Source organism: Lygodium microphyllum, chromosome 8, assembly GCF_053477565.2.
Source record: "Lygodium microphyllum isolate KBCC chromosome 8, Lygodium_microphyllum_v1.1.10, whole genome shotgun sequence".
Lineage (NCBI taxonomy): Eukaryota > Viridiplantae > Streptophyta > Polypodiopsida > Schizaeales > Lygodiaceae > Lygodium > Lygodium microphyllum.
The window spans coordinates 51,817,337-51,839,748 of NC_141142.1; the positions used below are offsets into that span (position 1 = coordinate 51,817,337).

A 22,412-nucleotide genomic window follows, 5' to 3' on the forward strand; every position below is an offset into this window, starting at 1 on the left:
TGCACTACTCTATTGCTCCCCGTATCTCTAACTGCAACTCTCCTACTGCTGATTTTGAGTGGCTATTCCAAGATATTACCTAGTGGTGGCACTATATCTTTCATTTGTTGGCTCATGTTTTGTGTCAACTATCGCCATTGAATTTTCTTTGGCCAACATACTCTTGATTACTATGAAAGGAAAACGAACGTGAAAACACTCGTACTATGGACAATGAACAACAAAATTGATTGCTACATACATGATAGACCAATTAGTGTGATTATATGACCAAGTGACACAAGCAGCAAGGCTTGACTTTGGTATTCGAGGTCAACAATCTCCGAGTTCCCCGAGCTACGACAGATCATGTGTGTACATTAGTGATAATGCTGTAGCTATTTAAATACTCATGTTATGCTAACCAAATAAAAAGTTTTGCAAGCATCCTTTCAAAATGGTAACATGTGCTCCTATTGTATAAACTAGAAAGTAAGTACAGTTTGATACCACATACAAAAAGTCCCTTGTTCAGTTGTAGATAATATCCAATGCAAATACAAAACCCTTACCTGGATTGTCTCAGCCAATTTTACCCGGCTACCCACTAACAAGTAATAAGGCATACTGCTACTTTTCCATAGTGTTAGAACAAGCTTAAAGAGTTACCATACATAGCACAACGCTAAGGAGAATCACTGCATTATATGAGCACCCACTATACTTACAAGATGGTGCTGAGATTGTCTCAGAAAAACTTTAAGTCGTTTTGCTCGTAGCCCTGTGTCACAAGTTGCCAGAACGCTCCAGCACTTTTGATACATCCTCTGTTGAAGCAGGTAGCTTTCAAAAGAACAAAAAGCCTTACAACCATGCAATCAGGACTTCGCAATCAAGAGCTTGTAAGCTTCTTCATGCATGTCTGTAAACACTCCATTGAAAGATTTAATATTGAAGACATTGGTAAAAGATCCAGGACTGAAATTGGCAGAACCATTGAACAGATGAATGAAACAGAGAGGAGACTCTAACACAAGATGAAATCCTTACTGAATGCTTCCCAATTCAGTACACATTTACCACATTATGACAAGGAGAAGTGTAGCAACCACCCCACATTTTGAAGCTGGATATTATCATTATAACAAAACGTATGTGGGAAGTGGTCAGAAGGATGCTGTTCAGTACCAGTTCACCATCACAGGGCACCCAACTGCTGGCCAGAGAGATGGTGTACAGTACTGGCTCATCATCACAGGGCACCCCAACTGCTGTATGGAACGTATGGACCCACCAATTTACAGCCTTGATATCAAATTATACAACAGATCAATAAAGACAAAGTCCCATGAAAGAGTTTACTTTGCCAAATACATTCTGGCATACAGTGAATGGCTCACGGGAAAAAGAGAAACTGCTACTATTATATCTAAAATTGTCCAAGCAAATCTGTTGCTTAGAATAAGATAACAATCAGCAAACTTTGCAACTTTTTCTACAATAACCTGGATACTCAGCACTTCCAACCATGTAAGAAGGATTCTTCTTGCACTCCCCTATGGACATCCATTCGGCACAACGTTCATTCTCATCTGTACAGGCACTGGAATTTGATTTTGGCCTGTCAAAAGATGCCACATGGATCCATTTAGTTGCAGACCATTTTTCCCCTTCAATTACAGGACAACTACCATGGAGACTTGTGATATCTGGAACAGCTTCTGTGTTGAGACTAAAAAACAGAAGAGCATCCCCTTTTCTTGGTTTCACTGTCCAAAAAGAGTACCAAGTTAGCACAAATTCCTAGAAAATGAGAACAAAGTGTGCATCACATAAACTACCTGATAGCCCTTTTTTGGCGCAATCTGACCATGAATCATCTTTAATGCGCAAATCCTGCTAACTCAAAAAGAAGAGGGTAACATGTTCGTACATAGGAAAGGATAAAAGTTGAGAAATGAACAAACCATCAATTATTCCCAAAAGGAAACATAAAAACCTTACTGGGCAGTTAGGAAATACTGTCTCTCCTCCTCTACCAACATTTGAAAGGTACATGAGAACGGTTGCAATCCGATGACCCCCAAGTGCTTGATTGTGCTTGTCATGGAAAAAGTCAAAGTGAGGCTCATATTTCTCCCCATGTTCATATCTCAGAACTTGAAGAGCTTCTCCATTCTCTGTAGGTTCAGCCACAAAGAACACCATAGGAACTTCAAAAGAATCAGAAGAAAGGCTTGTTTACCACACGAAGTAGAATCAAGTCGACGTTCATAAAAACCTAATAAGCAAAAGACTTAAGAGTTAAACTTTACCCTTGGGTAAAAAGGTCCAAGTGGCAATTTTATCCTCAATCCGTCTGACAATCTCATCCTACAGTAAGGAAATTTGCAGTGTAAAGAGTGCAAAATATGGGGAAGTTGAGAATTATCATCAGTACGAGACATCATGGATAAAATTACCAATTATGAACATGATCAGAAGTTGTGTCATAGACCATTGATATACTGGAACTTAACTCATACAAATCAGACTTAAAGATGAGGACCAAGCAAAGAGCACAAAATAGTGTAACCCATTACCAAGCAGGTTGGCATAGGAAGCAAATCTGTAGAGCTCGCCCATTTTGTATGCACCTCTCTGTTGTCATACCTCTCCATTTTCTTCAAGATAGAAATGTATGATTTCTTCTATATTTCTAGTCTCTATACTTTCAATAGTATTTTAAAAATAGAAAAATCTCAAAAAAGAACAAAACACCATAAATGAACAATCACAACAAAAAAGTTGAGATAGGCCAGAAAGATCACCAAAAGAGATCCCCTCTAGACCAGGCCCAAGACAGGGCTCATTCTTCAAGGCAATAAATGCCTTGATGAGTGAGCTTATTGCTTTATACCCTCATGCAATTAACTTAGCCTAGAGCAAATTTCTATAGCCTGGAGAAATACAAAGGGGCTCAGCGCTACCCAGATGGACAGAATTAACTACCAAATGTGGGGTCATAATGTAATACCAAGCACATTGATCTAGCCTTTAGTAATGATTCCTACACCCAGAAAGTCCAAACAAAGGTATAGCCCAGAATGACAAATGCCCAAGTACAATGAAAATCCATCTAGACTCAATATGCAGCATGCAAACGTAACCTACAACAAGATTAATAGGGAACACGAAGACTTGGAAATGATGAATGATGAAGCCAAAACACTTACCTCTTCACTCCAACCTTGCCATAGGATCAAGAGCCTACCATGTTGGAAGCATACTGGCTCAACAGAGAAAGGGAGAGGAGAAGAGGGAAAGAGTTATAGCATCATCAAAACAACATGCACAATAGTTAGCAAACAAGACCTTGATAAGCACCCAAAGAGAATGTAGGACAAAGGAAGAGCAACTCAATTAAAATAAATGATGTACAAAAATTTCCCAATTAGATAACAGGAAAGCACCAAGGAAGTAAGTGCCAATTAAGAATGAAGGATGAGTATGTATGATGAAACATATATGTGCCCCTTGGCATACATTTGTATAAGCAAAGAAGTAACGAATTGAAAGACAAGCTGATTGCACAAATCACACACAGGAAGCCGAGACATTTGGTAACAAAGGCATAGGCAGCAAATAAATGAATTGAAAGACAACACCCAAGCTTGTCAGAATGCAACCAAAGTTGCATGCCTCAACCTACTGCTAAAAGGGAATTGGGCTTGGCTCAGCACAAAGAGGCACAAACTCAGCATTGCACTTATTACCAGCAGCAAACACAGCAGCCTGCACATCTAAAAACGCAAAACACATGGCTCGATGATGTCTCAAACAAGACAACATGTACAAAATGCATACACAGACTTGCACAGCTAGTTGATCATAAATGCAGCTAGCATTTTTTCCACTGGTAGTGGAATTGATGGCCCCTAGGAGATGCACGGAATCATAGTAAGTGCATTGGACATTTCAGGGGCCCTAGGAGGTGAAACATCCATTTTTGGGTTTGCAGGCTACTCTGTTTCAGGGTGACAGAACTTTCCCAGCTGAGATGGCTGGAGAAATTCCTTACAACACCATAAACAAGCAACTAGAATCTCAAGATTTCATACTTATTTTGACCTGGATCCTGGGATGTTGTAAATTGATATAGAGTAGAAGAAGTTGAGGCTATTTGTCTTTCAGCTTTAATCCATGATCATTCATGATTGATGAAATGAAACAAATTAAATGTTTTCACTTATGACCTTTGAAGTCCCTAATAATGGCATGCTTAAAAGCTCCTCTAGATCATTGGCAATCTATCTAATGCTACCCACACCTCCCTTTCATAGGATATCAATGACATGGCATGTACCTTTCAATGCCTTCTGAAAAACCTGCTTTATCTTCTTTGGTTTCCATACTCCATAAACATCCAGTGGATCCTGTCCTATTCAAACTGATTAAGTTGGACAAATGTCTACTCTGCAGGGTTGAAGATGTGTGTGTGTGTGTGTGTGGTAGCATCAGTCAGTTTGAATAATACCAGTCTGAGTAAAGCTGGCTATATTACTTGACTGACTCGTCGAGTTTCCTATCATTCAACTGCCCATCAATGGCAACAGTGCTGTAATACTTTCTGTGCAAATTAACTTTGTAATCTAGGGACTGCTTTACATAACTTCAAAAATCCTATGTCATCTGATGTTACGCAACCGACTGCAGGGTGCGTAACCGACTGCAGGGTGCATGTGTGAAAATACAACATAGCAATTATTAGAAATCCTACTGCCTGCAAAGGCAGAATACTGTTGGTGGAGTATATTGCAAACTGTTTTGTTTGCAGGTTTCACAAGGATTACATCCTTGCCTTCATACTGCAGAAAGACAAACTGAAAACTTGCAAAAAGATTACTTATTGAGAAGCTTAATGACCAGTGCCTAACTGTAGTATAGATGACAATGTCAGCCAATTGACTGACCTGGATGTCATGCCTTTCACCTACTATCTCCTGCTCATTAAGGGAATCATGAACAGACACGCCCTAAGTGGGCATCAAGTGAATATTCATTAGACACAATCATCTGCTTACAACTTTCAACTCGCATGCATTAGAAAATTTATTTTGAAAAAGCTTGTGCTGTATACAACATCTGTTCTAAGTCCAAAATAAGGATCTTCTTAGCTATAAGGCTAGACACCTTGTTATTCTTCTTGAAACTAATAAAATAGAGGGAGAAAAGTTTACATGCCCTTTGTCGATAAACATCCCTGAGCTGGTACGGATCTCACTGAGAACACTCTTTCCAGACTCATTATCAGCCACCATTGATTTCTCTAGCTTGCTTCTTGCCTACCAAAGACGAAACTATTTGAAATGACTGTTGAACCAATTTCAGAGCAACTTATTTTAAAGGTTTAAAAGAATAGCAATCAATTTTCAGAAACAAGCATGCCAAAAAATGGAATTATACCAGCTCTTTAAGATGGTCGCACTCTTCCTCAGACAAGAACCCTTCATACAAAAATGCCCTAAATTTATAACAAAGAAACCATAATGAATAAATCCCAATTTAGGAAGGTGCTCACATAAACCTGAAAAGCATTAGCATATGCCATCCAAAACTCCACAAAATACTTTCACAATTACAGAGAGGAAGTTAGGCCAGGCGGTGCACTGGAAGATAGAAACACCACAAATCCGCAATATAGAAGTTGAATAGAACGAATGCTCTCTATAGCTCAACCATCTATGTGTTGTGTGTGAAAGATTGACTTGCTGCTTCAACTTGACATGAACACACGGAAGAGAGGAAGGGGGAGAGTCTCTGAAATTCATTCTGAAACTGAGGTAATTACAGTTTATAACCCTACATTATCAAAGATCTACTATGGGCTGGCTTGAAATCATAGACAACTGACGACAATTAATGACCTACAAGCAGGCCAACTGCATATTATGCCATGCACAAGTCTGAAAATGATCAACTGCTAGTCACTATCCCCATTACAGTGTGGCCAAAAAGCTGTCTGACAAACTAAAATCGATAGCCACAATCTCAAGGGAAAAAAAATCTCCCAAGACTAGTTTTCGATCAAGTTCAAGGCATGAAACTGAAGCATCAAACTTTGCTTTTGGGCTATGTGGAAGTTAGTGCTCCTTACAAAGCTTGACAAAATGTGTCTTAGCAACAAAGGAACACTGGCATTAAAGCCTTGATGACTTCTTTATGCCACTGGTTCTCTGACTGCCATCAGTCTGGCCCACTATTAAATCTCTGGAGAAACGAACTAAAGAAGGGAGAGTCTACAAAATACAATGATGAGTAAAACAAGAGAGGTAGCCCACATTAAAGAGGGTCCTCAATCTGTGTATCTAGAACACAGTAACAAGAGCACCCAAGCTATGCACATTGCACACTAGTACATGGAAGAATGAGAAGCAGTTCCACAATAAGAGTAAGCAATTAGTCATCTCTCATGAAAATCTTTTCAATTTGCTGACTATGTGGAGAGGCTGCCAAGCAGACATAGCACCATGGCTCTCCCCTGGTAACATCACCAAATGGCAATAAGCAAGAGCTGCTGAGTCTACTACTTTCAAGAATCCCCAAAAGCCAAACTGCAGCTAGAAAATCTGCACGACACTTTGATTTAGTGCTCTCCAAAAGGAAGCCTGGAGGTTGAAACTGAGATGCAAACCCAGATGAGAAGGCAACCTGTAGCACTAGAAAATCTATACTCTTAAATCACAAAGCGAACCACTATCGTAAAAAGTTCGAGGCTAAACATCCAGAAAGACTCACTGTGATAAGTTAAGATCTACACATCACCAATACGAAGAGCTTTATGTATACAATTTTTCAAAATGATACTGAAATCAGTTGTCCAATGAAAACCTAACCTAGTCATTGTGAGCAACTGAGAGTTAACCTAGATTGTAAAGGATCCAACTCTCTACATCAACTCTACATCCATATAGGCTCCTTGGCATGCTCTTGCTCTAGACGTGTCTACAATCAGTGCCTCATGCACACAAGCTACACAACGAGTAGAAGAGCATATTTGGCACCTAAATGTTGTCATATCCCCCAAATAACATCATAGACATCATCCTCAGCCATTGGGAGCTGTCATTGTATCACATCAGCAGCCATTACAACAATCTTTATGTAATCCACCAGCTTGAGTATACAACTCACTAGTCTCATATTGTCCAAACCCCAATTATCTCTCAGATTTAAAAGCTTGCATTGACACACACCAACTTTACAAGTTGGTTGGTACTAGCCAGAAAAACAATTTTGGAGCCAAACCTTGGATAAAATCTAAATATATCTTTCACTTAACAAATGTGATTATGTGATTATGTGATTATAATCGTAGACAACTTGCCAGTTTTGGTATTTTTATGCGGATATCAACAATAATACTATACAATCTCTCATGAAGGAGCTTGCCTCTTGTGAAAGGACTTTGAAGGCTTATGTTTGCAGCACAATAAACCAAGCTTCTCCAACCAAGGGACATGAAAGTCATCGTCTTTGGATTGCATGCAATTTGATGAGGAATTTCTACAATGCTCTACGAGGTCCTCAAGCTGACTTCGCATCATCCCATCAATACAAAACCTTTCGATGTACTCATTTTATCCACTCAAAAACACATGATTGGAACTTTGGAGCTCAATCCTCCATGTTGAATGTAGGATGTGTATAACACAATGGATAAATTTATAAAAATTCAAAACCAAGACCATCTCCATCAATGTTCACAAATATAAAAGAAACTCCACACAAGAGTGTTCCCCTAAGATAGATAAGTTTGTGATTCTATATGAATTGATCTATGAAAATGTGATTGGATGTGATGCAAGGCTAACTACCCACACTATGAGATCACTTGTAAAAGGCACTCCATAAATTAGTGAAGAAGTCTTGTGGTCACTACCACCATTAGGAAGTTGTAGTGTACGGATACCAAGGGTAATATAGAAACTATATAGAAACTATATGATCCATTAAGTGTTCCCAGTGTCAAAGATGATGTTCTAGATTATGCATATGGCAGCAAGTCTAGCAGCCTCAAACCACTCAGTCCACACATGTTCCACCATCATAATGGAGTGAATCCTCATGTTCACTTGCTTGCATCTTATGATATTTTACAAGACGGAAAATTTATGCTGCCCAATCAACCAATGGGCAAAGATCAAATTTGAAGTTGCCACTAGTGGCTTTCAAGAAAGCTGTCCAAGCCAAAAGACTTGTAACAAACTCAAAGAGGGCCCTAGCTTGGAGATCCTTGTGAGAAATGCTACGATTTGCTTGAGAAAACACAAGGCTAAAGCACAATAACTCGAACAAAAACACAAAAATGCGAAAAGGGGAGAAAAAGGATCTAATGAAAGAATAAATGCTGAATATGAACGAGTGGGAAAGATGATACTGTGAGTGTGTGTAACGGAAGAGAACCACGAACACGGAGAGAGAGAGAGAGAGAGAGAGAGAGAAAGATGAAGAAATCTGCACTGACTGAAAAGAATGCTGAATACAAAGGAGACTGATTAGTCCCTGCATCAAGCCCAAGGCGTCAATGAGGGCACCGGATCAGGCTGAAATGATGAGACCAGCACTGACAATGACGGTGACAATGACAGTGACAGAGACAGTGAATATCCAGCCTGCTGTCCACACCGGTGACGGGGAAGACTGCTGCCACCTGATGGAGCACCCGCCAAGGAACAAAAGAAGATGTGAATGCCAAGCGAGGAGGGTGAGCTATAAATAGCTGGGTGCCTCCAAATCTGGCTGACCTGCGATGTGGCATCTTGGGCAATCCAGAGGCACGCAAGCACTGGCAAGGGTGGAAACTTATTGGAAATGCAGGAAATCCACACAAAACTTGACTGGAAGAAGAAATGTATGCTCTAGAATGAGGTGCCTCCTCCATCAAAGCACATAATAGACATGTCAAAGCTCCTAATGTCCCTATCTAATTTAGACTAAGGCTGACCAAGCATGGCGAACATGATTGCTAACACCCCCTCTCAGACCCTGGATGGGGCTAAAGGCCAAAGAAGAAACGGATCCTAAGATGGCAAGAAGAATGCCAATGTCGATGAAGTCTATCAATGTAGACCGCTGATGAAGAAGCTCCTCATGATCCTAGGAAAACCCCCCCCCCCCCCCCTCTAAAACACTAGGGGCCAAGAAATCCATTGCCACATTACCAAGATTGTTCCCCTCTAAAAGGGATTGGGGGTATGAGGGAAGCACCGGAGGAGAGGGTGGGATGGGAAGGAACTTGTGGAATAGACAATGCACAAGCAAGAACGGGTGGAATAATAGATAACTATCATGGAAGACCCTGCATAAAAGAGGGAAATGCAGCCAATAAAGCCTGCTCTCCTACCAACCTGTTGTGCTAAAACAGCTATGGAAAGTAGAATCCTCAATAAGCACAGCCTGCTCAATCAAGACAACCCAGGTACCAAGTCTAGTCAAGCCAAAAACTAAGAGGAGTGGAAAGCCCAAGTTTGGAACATATAGAACTTCCAAAATGAAGTTAGAGGAACGACCTAGCAATAACAGCGAAGTGCAAACACCACTAAATAAACACCGAACAAATGTCACCGATAGTGACAAGACCCTCAAATGGATGAAAATCCTTAGCATATCTCCTTGTGGAGTCATATGACTCGAAGCACCACTATCTATGAGCCAAGGGCGTTCTAAAGACGAGTCAACCATTGAAGAATGCTCCTCCTACACATGGATATGAAGAAACACGGACTCATGGGTAACAACTAGTGTAGATGTAGAGGAAGGCCCGGATGATGTAGTTCCATCCTTTGCTCCCAAACAAAGGTGAGGATACTTCTTCCGACGCATCTCCTTGGGATGTGTTCCCTTCCCACAGTGTGGATATCGAGGCTTCATTGAATATATGTCAAAGCCTAAACAATGCTCTTGTGTCTCCTTGGGCTTGTCTTAGTTTTCTCCTTCTTGTTCCCCCCTCCCGTACTTGCAATAAAAGCTTTCATGGAGCTAGATCCACTAGCTACCTCCTTCAAATGCTCATTATGCTCCAAGACAAGCGAGACAAACTCCTCCCATAGAAGAGTCTCACACGTCCTCAATGTAAGAAGGCTGGTGTAGAAAACATTGTATTTTGGAGAGGACAGCTGCATCAAAAGAATCATGGCCATATCCTCCAAAGAGATGATCCTACCAAGAGACGAAAGCTCATCCCTCATATCCTCCAACCTGTTGATGTGATCCTTCATGGGAGAAGAGCCATCAATAGCAAGTATCCACAATTTCTTATCAAGAGTAATTCGATGGGCAAACGTCTTCGAATGGTACAAAGAAGTAAGCTTTGTCCAAACTTTCGTTGCCCGTCACAACCTACACACATGCACCAGGATAGAATCATGTATACTCATAAAGAGAGAAGATCAAGCTCGAGAATTAAGCCAATTCCATAGGGCCGCACGACCCATCGTGGATCCCACACGAGGATCCTCCACGAAATGGAAAATAGGGTGGGTAGCAAACTCCCAAAGATCGAAGGTGTCAAGAATACATTCCACCTTACACGACCAAAGTGAATAATTTGATCCGTCCAAACAGTCTTCTTTGGGAAGAGAAGGAAAAACAAGCACCTACACTAACAGTGCCATCATAAGCATCCTAGGGCCATAAGGATGGGCCATGTGGGATGTTAGAAGTGATGTAGTAATGGAAGCATAAACAACATGCTGAAATAAACTGCTGAAACACAAGACAAGAGAAAGGATGAATGAATGAACACAAATACAGATGAGAACTCAAATGTATGACCGAGAAACGGAATCCATATCGAACACGAGACAGCAGCATACAACAGTGAATCACTGGCTGTGTGGGCACCCTGGCACCGACTCCTCTCCCCCCTAAAGAATTCACAAGTGATGACTTAAGCACTCAAAGAGAAGGAGGAGCCCAACAATATATAGGCATAAAATGGGGGGAGCAATAAATGCAGTCAGCCAACATTAAATGCTCCCCAACCCTAAAAAGGGCACCAAAAAATGCCAGAAAAATACTACATGAAATGCCACAACCTCTACAGCACAGACTCACACCTGAGCTGACTAATCTGCTAACACCCTCTCTCAAATCGGGGGTGATCTGATACAATACAATAGTACAATGATGGGGTATCATAAACTATACAACATAGAACCACCAGAAGAACCATGGATATCCAAGCAGTGTGAGTGGCCAACCCACCACCAAGATGCCTCGGAGAGTATTTGACGTCGATGTCGATCATAACAGCACCGCCTAAAAATAGAGAAGAATCATAGCAACTCTCTGTGTTATGTCACCTATGTCACTCAGGACATACAAGACCAATCTGCCAAATATGTCTTTGAACATGTGACCATGGAATCCTCGCCTTCGGCCAAAACTGCCAAAGGGTTCCCTCGTGTGAGCTCCAAACAAAAGCCTCCCGCTCTCTGTCAAGGAACCAGCCCATCATGAACCTGGATGTCAATCCCAGCTCCAGGATTTGTACCTGCCAAACTTCGGTCGATGCATCAGGGATGTCCCTCTTTGGATCCTGTGCATCTATATAGACATATAGATGAGGCACACCTGCCCCATCTCACTACCCTCTCACACTCCCTCTCTGACACTGGAGAGTCATGAGGAATGTCCTCATCACCACCACTAGAAAGCAACTAAGAAAGGAGCCACCAAGCCCTTCCCACAATCCAAAGAAGAGGATCCCTTCCGTACCTTGGACTTCGCCTTGGCCGGAGGATCGGAATCAAAATCTGAGGCAAAAGATAACTCGTTGGAGGAGTCCACATTCCACTTCGTCTTCTGCTCCCGTTTCTTCCTAGAAGCCGCTAACTCTTTGCAGTCCTTCCTTAAATGACCCTTCTTGCCACACTGGTAACACTAGGCCTTCGACTTCTTCATCTTCAAACCCCTCTCTAAAGCTGCAAGAGCCTCACTTGAACCTCCATAATGTGATGGAAGCCTCCCTATAGTCGCAAAGTAGCCTCATGCCCAAGTAGCATAGAGGACGTGAAGAAAATTGACAGGAGTCGTAGATGTCTGCGCTCGTAAAGCATTCACCACTCCAAACTCCCAAGGAAGCTTGTAGATTACCATACCAACAAGATGTGCCTCTGATAAGGCAGACTGCATAGTGTGAAGCTGGTTCTGGAGTTGGGTAACATGCAGTAGGAAGGATTGAATCGTATCTTTGGATTCAAACTTCAATTGCTAGAGCTGGCCATAGAGAGTAATGGCCCTCATGGTGAAACTGTAACTTCAACCATACGTCTGAAGCTGTCGGACAGGAGGTGACCATCGGTAGGACTTCTTTGGAAATACACCGAAGTAAGGCTAAATAAGCACGGGCATCATCCGAATCCCATGTAGGCACTACCTCATCATGGTTGTCTTTATCAAAATCAAAAGGAACAGGAGAAGGTTGTTGAGGACGTGCCATAGCTCCGCCAACCACGTACCATAACTGCTTTTGAATAAACCAAGCCTTCATCACTGCACTCCACGTGTAATAATCAAGTCCATGGAGCTTGTCATCAATGGATGTGCATGGAGGAGCTATCTGGAAAGGATTTAGAAAAGAAGTAGAGAAAAGAAGGGATTGCGAGAGGGAACACAGCCAAACCACGAGCAGAGACTGCAAAAAGCAAGAGTTCACATGCAGTATAGCCCAAAATCTGATCAAAATAAGACAAAAAGTACTATAAAAAGGCAAGAAATCAGCCAAAAACTATCAAAAACAGCAAAACCGACCTGATGATGTAAGCACCCAGCCACGAGGAGATGTAGAAACACCAAAACATAGGCTGAAATGGATGCGCAAGCTGTACGGATACTAACGTCAGCAAAAAACGTAGGCAAAACTAGTCAGCTGATTGGAGCAACAGCTACCTAATCAGCAAGAGGGAAAACAGTCCTGAAATCAGCAAGAAAACACAAATCCTGAAATTTGATACCATGTCAGAAGTGATGCAGCAATGGAAGCATAAACAACATGCTGAAATAAACTGTTGAAACACAAGACAAGAGAAAGAATGAATGAATGAACACAAATACAGATGAGAACTCAGATGTATGCCCGGGAAACAGAATCCATATCGAACACGAGACAGCAGCATACAACAGTGAATCATTGGCTGTGTGGGTACCCTAGCACCAGCTCCTCTCTCCCCTAAAGAATCCACTAGTGATGACTGAAGTACTCAAAGAGGAGGAGAAGCCCAACAATATATAGGCATAAAATGGGGGGAGCTGCAGTCGGCTAGCATTAAATGCTCCCCAACCCTAAAAAGGGCACCAAAAAATGCCAAAAAAAATACTACACGAAATGCCACAACCTCTGCAACATAGACTCACACCTAAGCTAACTAATCAGCTAACATGGGAGACATGGAGAGAGGGGGGAGGAGAGGACTACTCCGATCTATGTGACCAGTGAGGAGAGGGTTCCCGTACAGAATGGGATTGGGACCTCCGATCTTCACAATGATCACACTACCTATCAAAGAAATGATGATAGGTCTCATCAGAGTCATCAAAGCCATTGAATTGGTGATAAGACATCTTCAACACCTACAAACACCCACAAAAATTTGTGTTTTGCTATAGATGGTCCTAAATGGTGGAGATTAGCTACACCTCTGCAATAGCACTGTAGATGGTCTACATGTGTCTTATGGATGAGTAAGACACATAAAATCTCTACTTTCAGCAAACAATGGATGGCTGAAAATTTGTGTTTTCATCCTGGGGGGTCTCCTCTCGAAGGGGTAACTCCATGTACTCTCTTCGGCAATGTTACCACGTGAGTGCACGACGGAAGAGAACCAAGAACATAGAGAGAGAGAGAGAGAGAGAGAGAGAGAGAAACAGAAAGACAAACAACGGCAAGAGATGAAGAAAGAAATCTGCACTGGCTGAAAAGAATGCCAAACACAAAGGAAAAGACTGATCAATCCATGCACGCAACCCAAGGCATCCATGAGGGCACTGGATCAGGCTGAAATAATGACAGCAGCATCAATTGTGACGATGACGGTGATAGTGAATATCCAGCCTGCTATCCATACCAGAGACGGAGAAGACTACAGCCACCCAATGGAGCACCTAGCAAGGAACAGAAGAAGATGAGAGTGCCAAGTGAGAAGGGTCAGCTATAAATACCTGAAGACCTGCCATAAATGGCTCTAAATCTGACCGACCTGCTGAATAATACCATGGGGCTGCAATAAATGCAGTTTGATTGCATAGAAAAATCTGGCAAATAGTGACATGGCATCCTGGGCAGTCCGAAGGCAGGCACACACTAGCGGGGGCTGAAAACTCATTAGAAAGGCAGGAAATCCACACATAACTTGACTGGAAGAAGAAATGCATGCTCTAGAATGAGTTGCCTCCTCCATCAAAGCACATAACAGACATATCAAGCTCACAATGTCCTCATTCTCGTGACACAGCATATCCATTTAATAAAACTTACAGATTATATAGAAATACTATAATTTCATATGTATGTCACATAGTTGAGGGAAATGGGGAAACGGAAACGTCAAATTTCGAGGAGGGGGAAACAGAAACACCACGTTGTCCAGTCAAGCGCCCGGGGGGGGGGGGGGGGGGGGGGACAAGCTTAGAGTCTAGGTGCTTATAAGCTAAAACTCAGAATACAAGTTTTATACTCAAAATCAAAGCTTTCTAATTTCCAAGCTTTAAAAGAGTTCTATAAAAGGAATAAGCTCAAAGGAGCTTTCTGATGTATACAAGGATTTTGGCACACAATTAATATGCTGATAACTCCCTCTTTCTCATCCATGTCATAGTCTTCAATTGTGTTGTAGGCAAATAAACATTAAATATATAACGATTTAAGCTTAGTTAATGAAACATTTAATATTTAAATATTAAATATTACATGTTACGAGTTTTAAAGAAAAGGCTACATTAAAACATCAGACATTTAACAATAAAACATTAATAACACTTGCATGACAATCAAAAAGCACAAAGAACATGGGATTAATAATGCTTTAAACGTAGGTTTAAAGCATAAAGGACACGACGATTAATAATGTTACATTTAAAGCGTAAAGAATATACTACATTTTGCTGAAAACGTTTCAAGCTTGTTGGGAGAGACAAACTAAAACATTTCTCCAAGGGGAAACACCACGTGGCAACCATTTCCCTAAAGGGAAAATATTTTAGATAGGGAAACACATTTCCAATCGTCCTCCGTACGTTGCGGTGTTTCAGGTCCTATAAAGGAGCGTTTCAAGGCATTTTCCACTTCTATGGTGTGTCGTAACCAATGTTTGGTAAGAAAAATGAAAGTTGATTATAACTTAAAGACTTTATAGGAGTATGAGTGATAGTTTGGGATATATCAAAGACTCGTCAAGTGTAAGATAGAGTTTACATATGATATACATGTCAAGTCGGTGACCATGTATTTTGCAAAGGTTATAAATGGTTAGGGCCAAAAGTGTCAAGGATAAGTGAATGCCCAAGATAATGTCCACTGCTCATGGGAAAAGGATAAAATGTCCAAATATAGTGAATATACAAAGGGATAGAAGGAGAAAAAATGGACTTTTGTGTGAAACAGAGATCTGCTCATGGAGTCTTATGGCTCGAGGCACCACTGTCAACGAGCCAAGGGTTCTCTAAAGACGAGTCAACCACTGAAAAAGACTCCTTCAACACGTGGATATGAGGAATACGGACTCATGGGTAACAACTCGTCTAGAGGTAGAGAAATGCTCAAATGATTTAGCTCCAACCATCCTTCGCTCTCAAACGAAGGTGAGGGTACTTCTTCCAACATTTCTCCTCTGGATGTGTCCGCTTCCCATAGTATGGAAATTTAGGCTTCTTTGAATCAAAATCAAAGCCTAAAGAAGTTAGAACTCTCCTATGGTTTAGCCTTTCACTTCCCTTTCTTCTTCTTCCCCCCTCTCAAACCTACAATAAAAGCTTTGGTCGAGTTGAATCCACCGGCTACCTCTTTGGCTCGCTCGTCATGCTCCAAAACAAGCGGGGCTAGCTCCTAACATAGAAGCTTCTCACACGTCATCAATGTAAAAATGCTGGTGTAGAAGACATCCAACTGGGGAGATGGCAATTGAGTCAAAAGAATAATGGCTATAACCTTTAAACATATCATCTTTCAAGGGATGCAAGCTCATCCCTTGTATCCTTCAAATGTGGTCTTTCAACGATGAAGACTCATCAATAGCGAGCATTCATAATTTGTTATTGAGAGTAATGGTCTGTATCACTCCCTATGAGCCACTTCTAGCATGAAATGATCCGTATCAAATTTGAACGGAACCGTATCAATCTCTCCAATACATAAACACATAAGTAGATCTAGTGGTAGAGGGATTCATTAGCTCAAGTGTACTATTGGCTCGAAACATGCTTGTCATGGATGGCCTCTTCTTCACAAATATTACCATGCTTATTGCCATCTTGAAGATATCATCCATCTAAGATATTGGCCCAACATTTTCAATGAGGAAGTCAACTAAGTCAAAAGAATCATGGCTATATCCTCTAAACATATCATCCTGTCAAGGGATGTAAGCTCATCCCTCATATCCTTCGAATGTGGTCTTTCAACGTGGAAGACTCATCAATAACGAGCATTTGTAATTTCTTCTCGAGAGTAATGGTATGTATCACTCCATGTGAGCCACTCCCAACATGCAATGATCCGTATCAAATGTGGACGGACCCGTATCAATCTCTCCAATTCAATAAACACATAAGCAAATCTAGTGGTAGAGGGGTTCAATAGCTCAAGTGTACTATTGGCTCGAAACATGCTTGTCATGGATGGCCTCTTCTTCACAAATCTGACCATACTTATTGCCATCTTGAAGATGTCGTCCATCCAAGATATTGGCCCAACATCTTCAATGAGGAAGTCAAGGCAATGGGATGCACATGAAGTCTATACTATGCTAGGAAACTCCTCAAGCATACGTCCCATAGACACACACTTGTTTCCATTATTTGTCACCACCTACACCCATGATGACTTGTCACATGTGCTCCCAAATGAAAGCTCTTGTGATGGTAAGACTTAAGGCAAAGGCATGAATGGCCTTAATCAACATGGTGCCTTTTCATAAAGACATAAAAACATTATATACATTCCTTCAATACATATCCAACCATCCATCGTATAAAATTGTACATCCATATTTCACCCATAACTACTTCAATGGCTTTAATTGAGTATCTATGGATGCTTTTTTCTTTCGAAGCTCCCATGTACATAATGTATCCGCAAATGGGCCTTCCCACTCAGACCCAGTTGGAAATAAAGAGTCACCGTGTCTTTTACGATGTTCGGGTGTGCACACACCCTTACACATGTACTTTATATATATTATCAAAAAGACCTAAAGCAGTACACTTCGTGATTGCACCCACATCGAGTCGTGCTCTCACTCTCTACTTTGCACCCGAGAGAGAGAGAGAGAGAGAGAGAGAGAGAGAGCATTGTGTGTCTCAGTCCTCATGCTTCAACAAACAAGTCTTCTAATGCATTGCACACTAAGGTCAAAATTCAGCAGAAGGGCAATTCTGAAAATAGAGCACCCAGCAAGTCTCATGGCAAAAATGTGGAGTGTCATCATTGTGGCAAGAAAGGGCACTACAAATGGGACTGTTTTCAATTGAAGAAAGAGAAAGACAAAAGCAAAAACACAAAAGACAACAAGGCTGAGAAAAAGGACACACCTGCAAAGAAAAGCAATGTGAAGATAGAGGTAAATGTAGTCACTCATGAGAATGACAGTGACAATGATATACTCCTTACTTCTTTTCTGAGTGCACATGCATTGTGATTGCAGATTCTAATGATGGCATGCACACTTGGATACTTGATTTAGGTGCATCTTTTCATGTTACACCACATCATGAGTGGTTTTCTGACTACAATGGTAGTGCATGTGGTGTTGTCAACTTGGGAGATAACAATGTGTCAGAAGACCCCAAAAGAAAACGATGAAGCCAGAAGAAAAATAGTTCTCCTCTGTGAGCACGAGTAATCCGTTTCTCCTCCCAACCTCGCCTAGATAAGTGCTGGCACCTCTCTCCCCGATTCCTCTGCCAGCCGTCCACTTTAGGTGAGTCCTACTATTCTTGGACTCTCTTACTCTCTAGGCTCCCCTTAACCCCATTCGGGCGCCCAAGAGCCCGGACGGTCATCCTCGTGCGTGTTCCCCTAGATTTACCTTAATGTCACATTAAATGTCACTTTAATGTCACATTCAATATTTGTGACCTTAACGTTACATTAAATATCACTTTTTAATGTCACATTTCCTTCCCCTTAAGAATCGGTTTCGTCCTCGAAAACGATACTTGGAAGGTCGAACTGTAAATCGGGAAACCTTTTCTTTAAAGTACTTACTCGCTCCCATGTTGAGCTTTCTTCTGAACAATCTTTCCACTTAACCAAACATTCTTGATAAATAGTATTCCTCGTTCGTCTATTACGAACATTTAATATTCTTTCTGGTTCATGTGGATTAGATTGGTCATTGAATAGCTCCTCAATGTCATCATTTAAGATTAAATTATCCAACTCACCCAGCTTCTTCCTTAATTTACTTACATGAAAAACTGGATGTATTTTACTACCAGCAGGTAGTTGGAGCTTGTAAGCCAATTCTCCCACCTTTTTAAATATTATGAAAGGACCATAATACCTTGGTGAAAGCTTTGGACATTGTCCCTTTTTTATAGTTTTAGTTTGTTCAGGCACCTTAAGATAGACAAATTCTCCTTCTTCAAAGGAGATGTCTCTTCGGTGAGGATCTGCATATGCTCTAGCTCGATTTTGAGCCTTTTTAATATTTTCTTGAGCAAATTTTAACATACTATTCATATCCTCCAAAAAGTCTTTAGCTGCCTGAACCTTTTTCTTATGCAGTCCTACTACAAAAGGAGCTCTAGGCTGAAACCCATACATTAACATAAATGGACTATATCCAATGGAAGAGTGCTTGGCACTGTTATATGCAAACTCTGCTATCGGTAAATACTCTTCCCAATTAGTTTGCCTTTTACTTACATATGCCCTAAGCATATCTTCAAGAATTTGGTTAACCCTTTCAGTTTGCCCATCTGTGTGCGCACTAAGTTTAGTATCCAATTTCCTAAATACCGCACGCCAAAAATGGCTATCAAATTTTCTATCCCGATCAGAAACTATATTTGCCGGAAGGCCATACAATCGGTATATGTTCTCTATGAGCAATCTAGACAATTCTGGTATTTTAACATCAGTTGAGGTTGGAATAAACCTAGCCATTTTGGTTAACCTATCCACAATCACCCACACAAAGTCATGCCCCCTATGTGTTCTAGGTAAAGCAACAATAAAGTCCATGGAGATACTCTCCCATTTTTCCGAAGGAATTTCTAGTGGATGGAGAAGTCCTCCCATTTTTAATCTTTCAGCTTTATTAACCTGGCATTTATTACATTTGACCACATAGTCAAGGACGTCCTTATTCATTCCAGGCCAATAGAATTGCCTTTTAATAAGACTATAAGTCTTATTAACTCCTGGATGTCCCACACTAGGGGTATCATGACACTCAAAGAGTATCTGGCGCCTTATTTCTGTATCTTTCGGGACACATACCCTACCCTTGTAGAGTAAATAACCATTATCAATGGTAAAATTCTTCCACTTGAATCGAGTTTGAGCAACCCCTGATGCTCCATTTCCTTGTTTTATTGCTTCCCATATGTTGAAATATGCCGGATCAACCTGGCATTTCCCTTTTAAAGATTCAAGCAAGTTGAAAGTGAACTGAGTAAAACTCAATTCATTAATGATGGGCATTCTGCTGAGTGCATCAGCTACTATATTATACTTTCCTTTTCTATATCTTATCTCATAGTCGAACTCTTGGAGGAGTTCGGCCCATCTGGCTTTACGCCCGTGCAAATCCGGTTGATCATTAAGCCACTTAATGCTTTCATGATCCGATAAAATCAAAAGTTTGGCACCGTACAGATAGTGCCTTCATTTCTTCATTGCATATACTATTGCATACAACTCCCTCTCATAAACAGAATAATTATGTTTTGCACGGTCTAATTTCTTGCTTTCAAAAGCAACTGGTCGACCTTCTTGTAATAAGACCGTGCCTATTGCCTTATCACTGGCATTAGCTTCAACCACAAATGGTTTATTGGGATCCACTATTAATAATACTGGAGCTGTAGCAATAGCTACCTTAAGTTTTTGAAAACTTTCATTTTGGTCTGTTCCCCAATTAAAACTTTTTCCTTTCCCTTTAAGTTGGTCAGTCATTGGAACAGCTATGTTGGCATAATCTCGAATGAATCTACGATAAAATCCAGATAAACCTAGGAAGATCTGCAACTCTTCCAGGTTCCTTGGAGGTGGCCATTCAATAATTGCCCTTACTTTTTCTGGATCCATGTTGATTCCCTCTTTCGAGATAATATGCCCCAGATATTTGACCTCTTGTGCAAAGAATTCACATTTAGTTTTCTTCGCATAAAGGGAATGTGTTCTTAACAGTTGGAATACTAATTGTAAGTGTTCCAAATGTTCTTCTCTTGATTTACTAAAGATCAAGGTATCATCCAAGAAGACTACTACAAAATGTCCTAGATAGGGACGTAAAACACTATTCATCAGCTTCATAAAGGTAGCTGGTGCATTAGTGAGACCAAAAGGCATCACCAAAAAATCATAATGCTCGTATCTAGTACGAAATGCTGTCTTAGGAACATCTTGTGCCTTAATTCTTACTTGGTGATAACCTGATCTTAAATCTATCTTTGTGAAGAATTTTGCCCCTTGTAATTGATCAAAAAGATCTTCCATTCTGGGCATAGGAAATTTATTCTTCACCGTTATTTTATTAAGTGCTCTATAGTCAACACAAAGTCGCATAGAACCATCTTTTTTCTTTACCAATAAAATTGGTGAAGCCCAAGGTGAATTACTGGGTTGAATAAACCCTTTATCAAGGTAATCCTTAATTTGTCTTTCAACTTCTTGGTGCTATGTTTCACTTAACCTATACGGTGGTTTAGAAATAGGGTGTGTATCCTTATTTATATCAATTGGATGATTTATATCACCCCTATCTGGTGAAGGCCACTTGGTAAATCAGAAGGAAACACGTCTTTAAAATCATCTGACAAACTACTTAATTCATTATTAACATTCAACTCACAAACATAAGAAAATTGTTGCTTTATATTATAGAAAGTAAAGGTGTTCTGTACAGGAAGAGACCATAACATATATACCTCACAAACTTCCTTCTTTATCAGCTTCTTCTGAACTTCAGTAGAACACAACAAAGGATTATCAGATACTTCATGTTCACCTTGAATGACAAAAGTCTTACTATCCCTTTCAAATTCCAGTGTATTATGGTGATAACTACGTTTTAAGGATGGTTCCAATCCCCATAGCCACTCCCTCCCTAGAGCAATATCAGCTCTTTCCATGTTCATAATTTGGAAATCAAGTTTATCTTTATATCCTTGAATCTCAATTTTCAAATTGGATACCATTGTATCCCATATTTTATTATCTTGGCCTTGCATCATACGAACAACATATTGATGCCCACTCTTTTGTTGGGAAAGTTTCAATTTTTTGACAAGTGCATAATTTATAAAATTATGTGTGGCAGAGTCATCAATCATGACTCTAACCCTCTTTCCAGCTATCAATCCATGTACTCTAAGTAAATCATGTGGCCCAAAAGTAGGCTGCCACATAGAAGTTGAAATACAACACTTATGTTGTACATCCATGTGCAAGACCTCTAAAGATTTGTACTTTTCATGCCCCTTTAATTCTAAGGTCTGCACTACATGGATTTGTTTTTCTTTTCCCTTGCCCTTGTCCTTATCCTTTCTTTTATCTTCCCCTTTTTCTTGTGAGGGCAATTCCAAGCAGCATGGTTAGGGGATAGGCAATTGAAACACAACTTTTCTTTTTTGGCCTTATCAAAGTCATCAGGACTTAACTTTGGCCTCACATATGGTTTCTTTTCAAAAGGTTGTTTTTTACCCTTAAAGAATGGCATTTTCCTTTTAAATTTGCCCACAAATTTTGAGGTTTCCAATTCCTTAGACTTGGGCTCCGTATCAGTGAGACTAGTGAGTGTACCTGGACGCATACTATCTTCATGAATTAATGCAAATTTAATTGCCTCTTCCAGCGTCTTAGGTAAACTCCTTTTTACTTCCTTTTTACAGGCTTTATCTAGTCCCCTAATGAATCCTCTTGTTTTTTGAAATTCATCTATTCCTTCCAATTTGAGGATTATCTCACGATATTCCTCCAGATATGTCAGCAGGGGTCTTCCCTT

The 22,412-nt window shown here is 40.6% G+C and overlaps 1 protein-coding gene across 1 annotated transcript in view; it reads right to left on the reverse strand.

Moving 5' to 3' along the window:
• Positions 1 to 1,015: 1,015 nt before the first annotated feature.
• Positions 1,016 to 22,412, reverse strand: part of LOC148032278 (putative prolyl 4-hydroxylase 6) — a 29,163-nt gene continuing 7,766 nt past the window's right edge. The window contains exons 4-9 of the mRNA XM_087682920.1: positions 5,425 to 5,482; positions 5,199 to 5,303; positions 2,295 to 2,352; positions 1,984 to 2,159; positions 1,821 to 1,875; positions 1,016 to 1,748 (exon numbers count right to left, since the gene is read on the reverse strand). Of these exons, the coding sequence (XP_087539046.1) occupies positions 1,453 to 1,748; positions 1,821 to 1,875; positions 1,984 to 2,159; positions 2,295 to 2,352; positions 5,199 to 5,303; positions 5,425 to 5,482 (748 nt within the window). The 3' untranslated portion in view covers positions 1,016 to 1,452. The remainder of the gene's footprint in view (positions 1,749 to 1,820; positions 1,876 to 1,983; positions 2,160 to 2,294; positions 2,353 to 5,198; positions 5,304 to 5,424; positions 5,483 to 22,412) is intronic.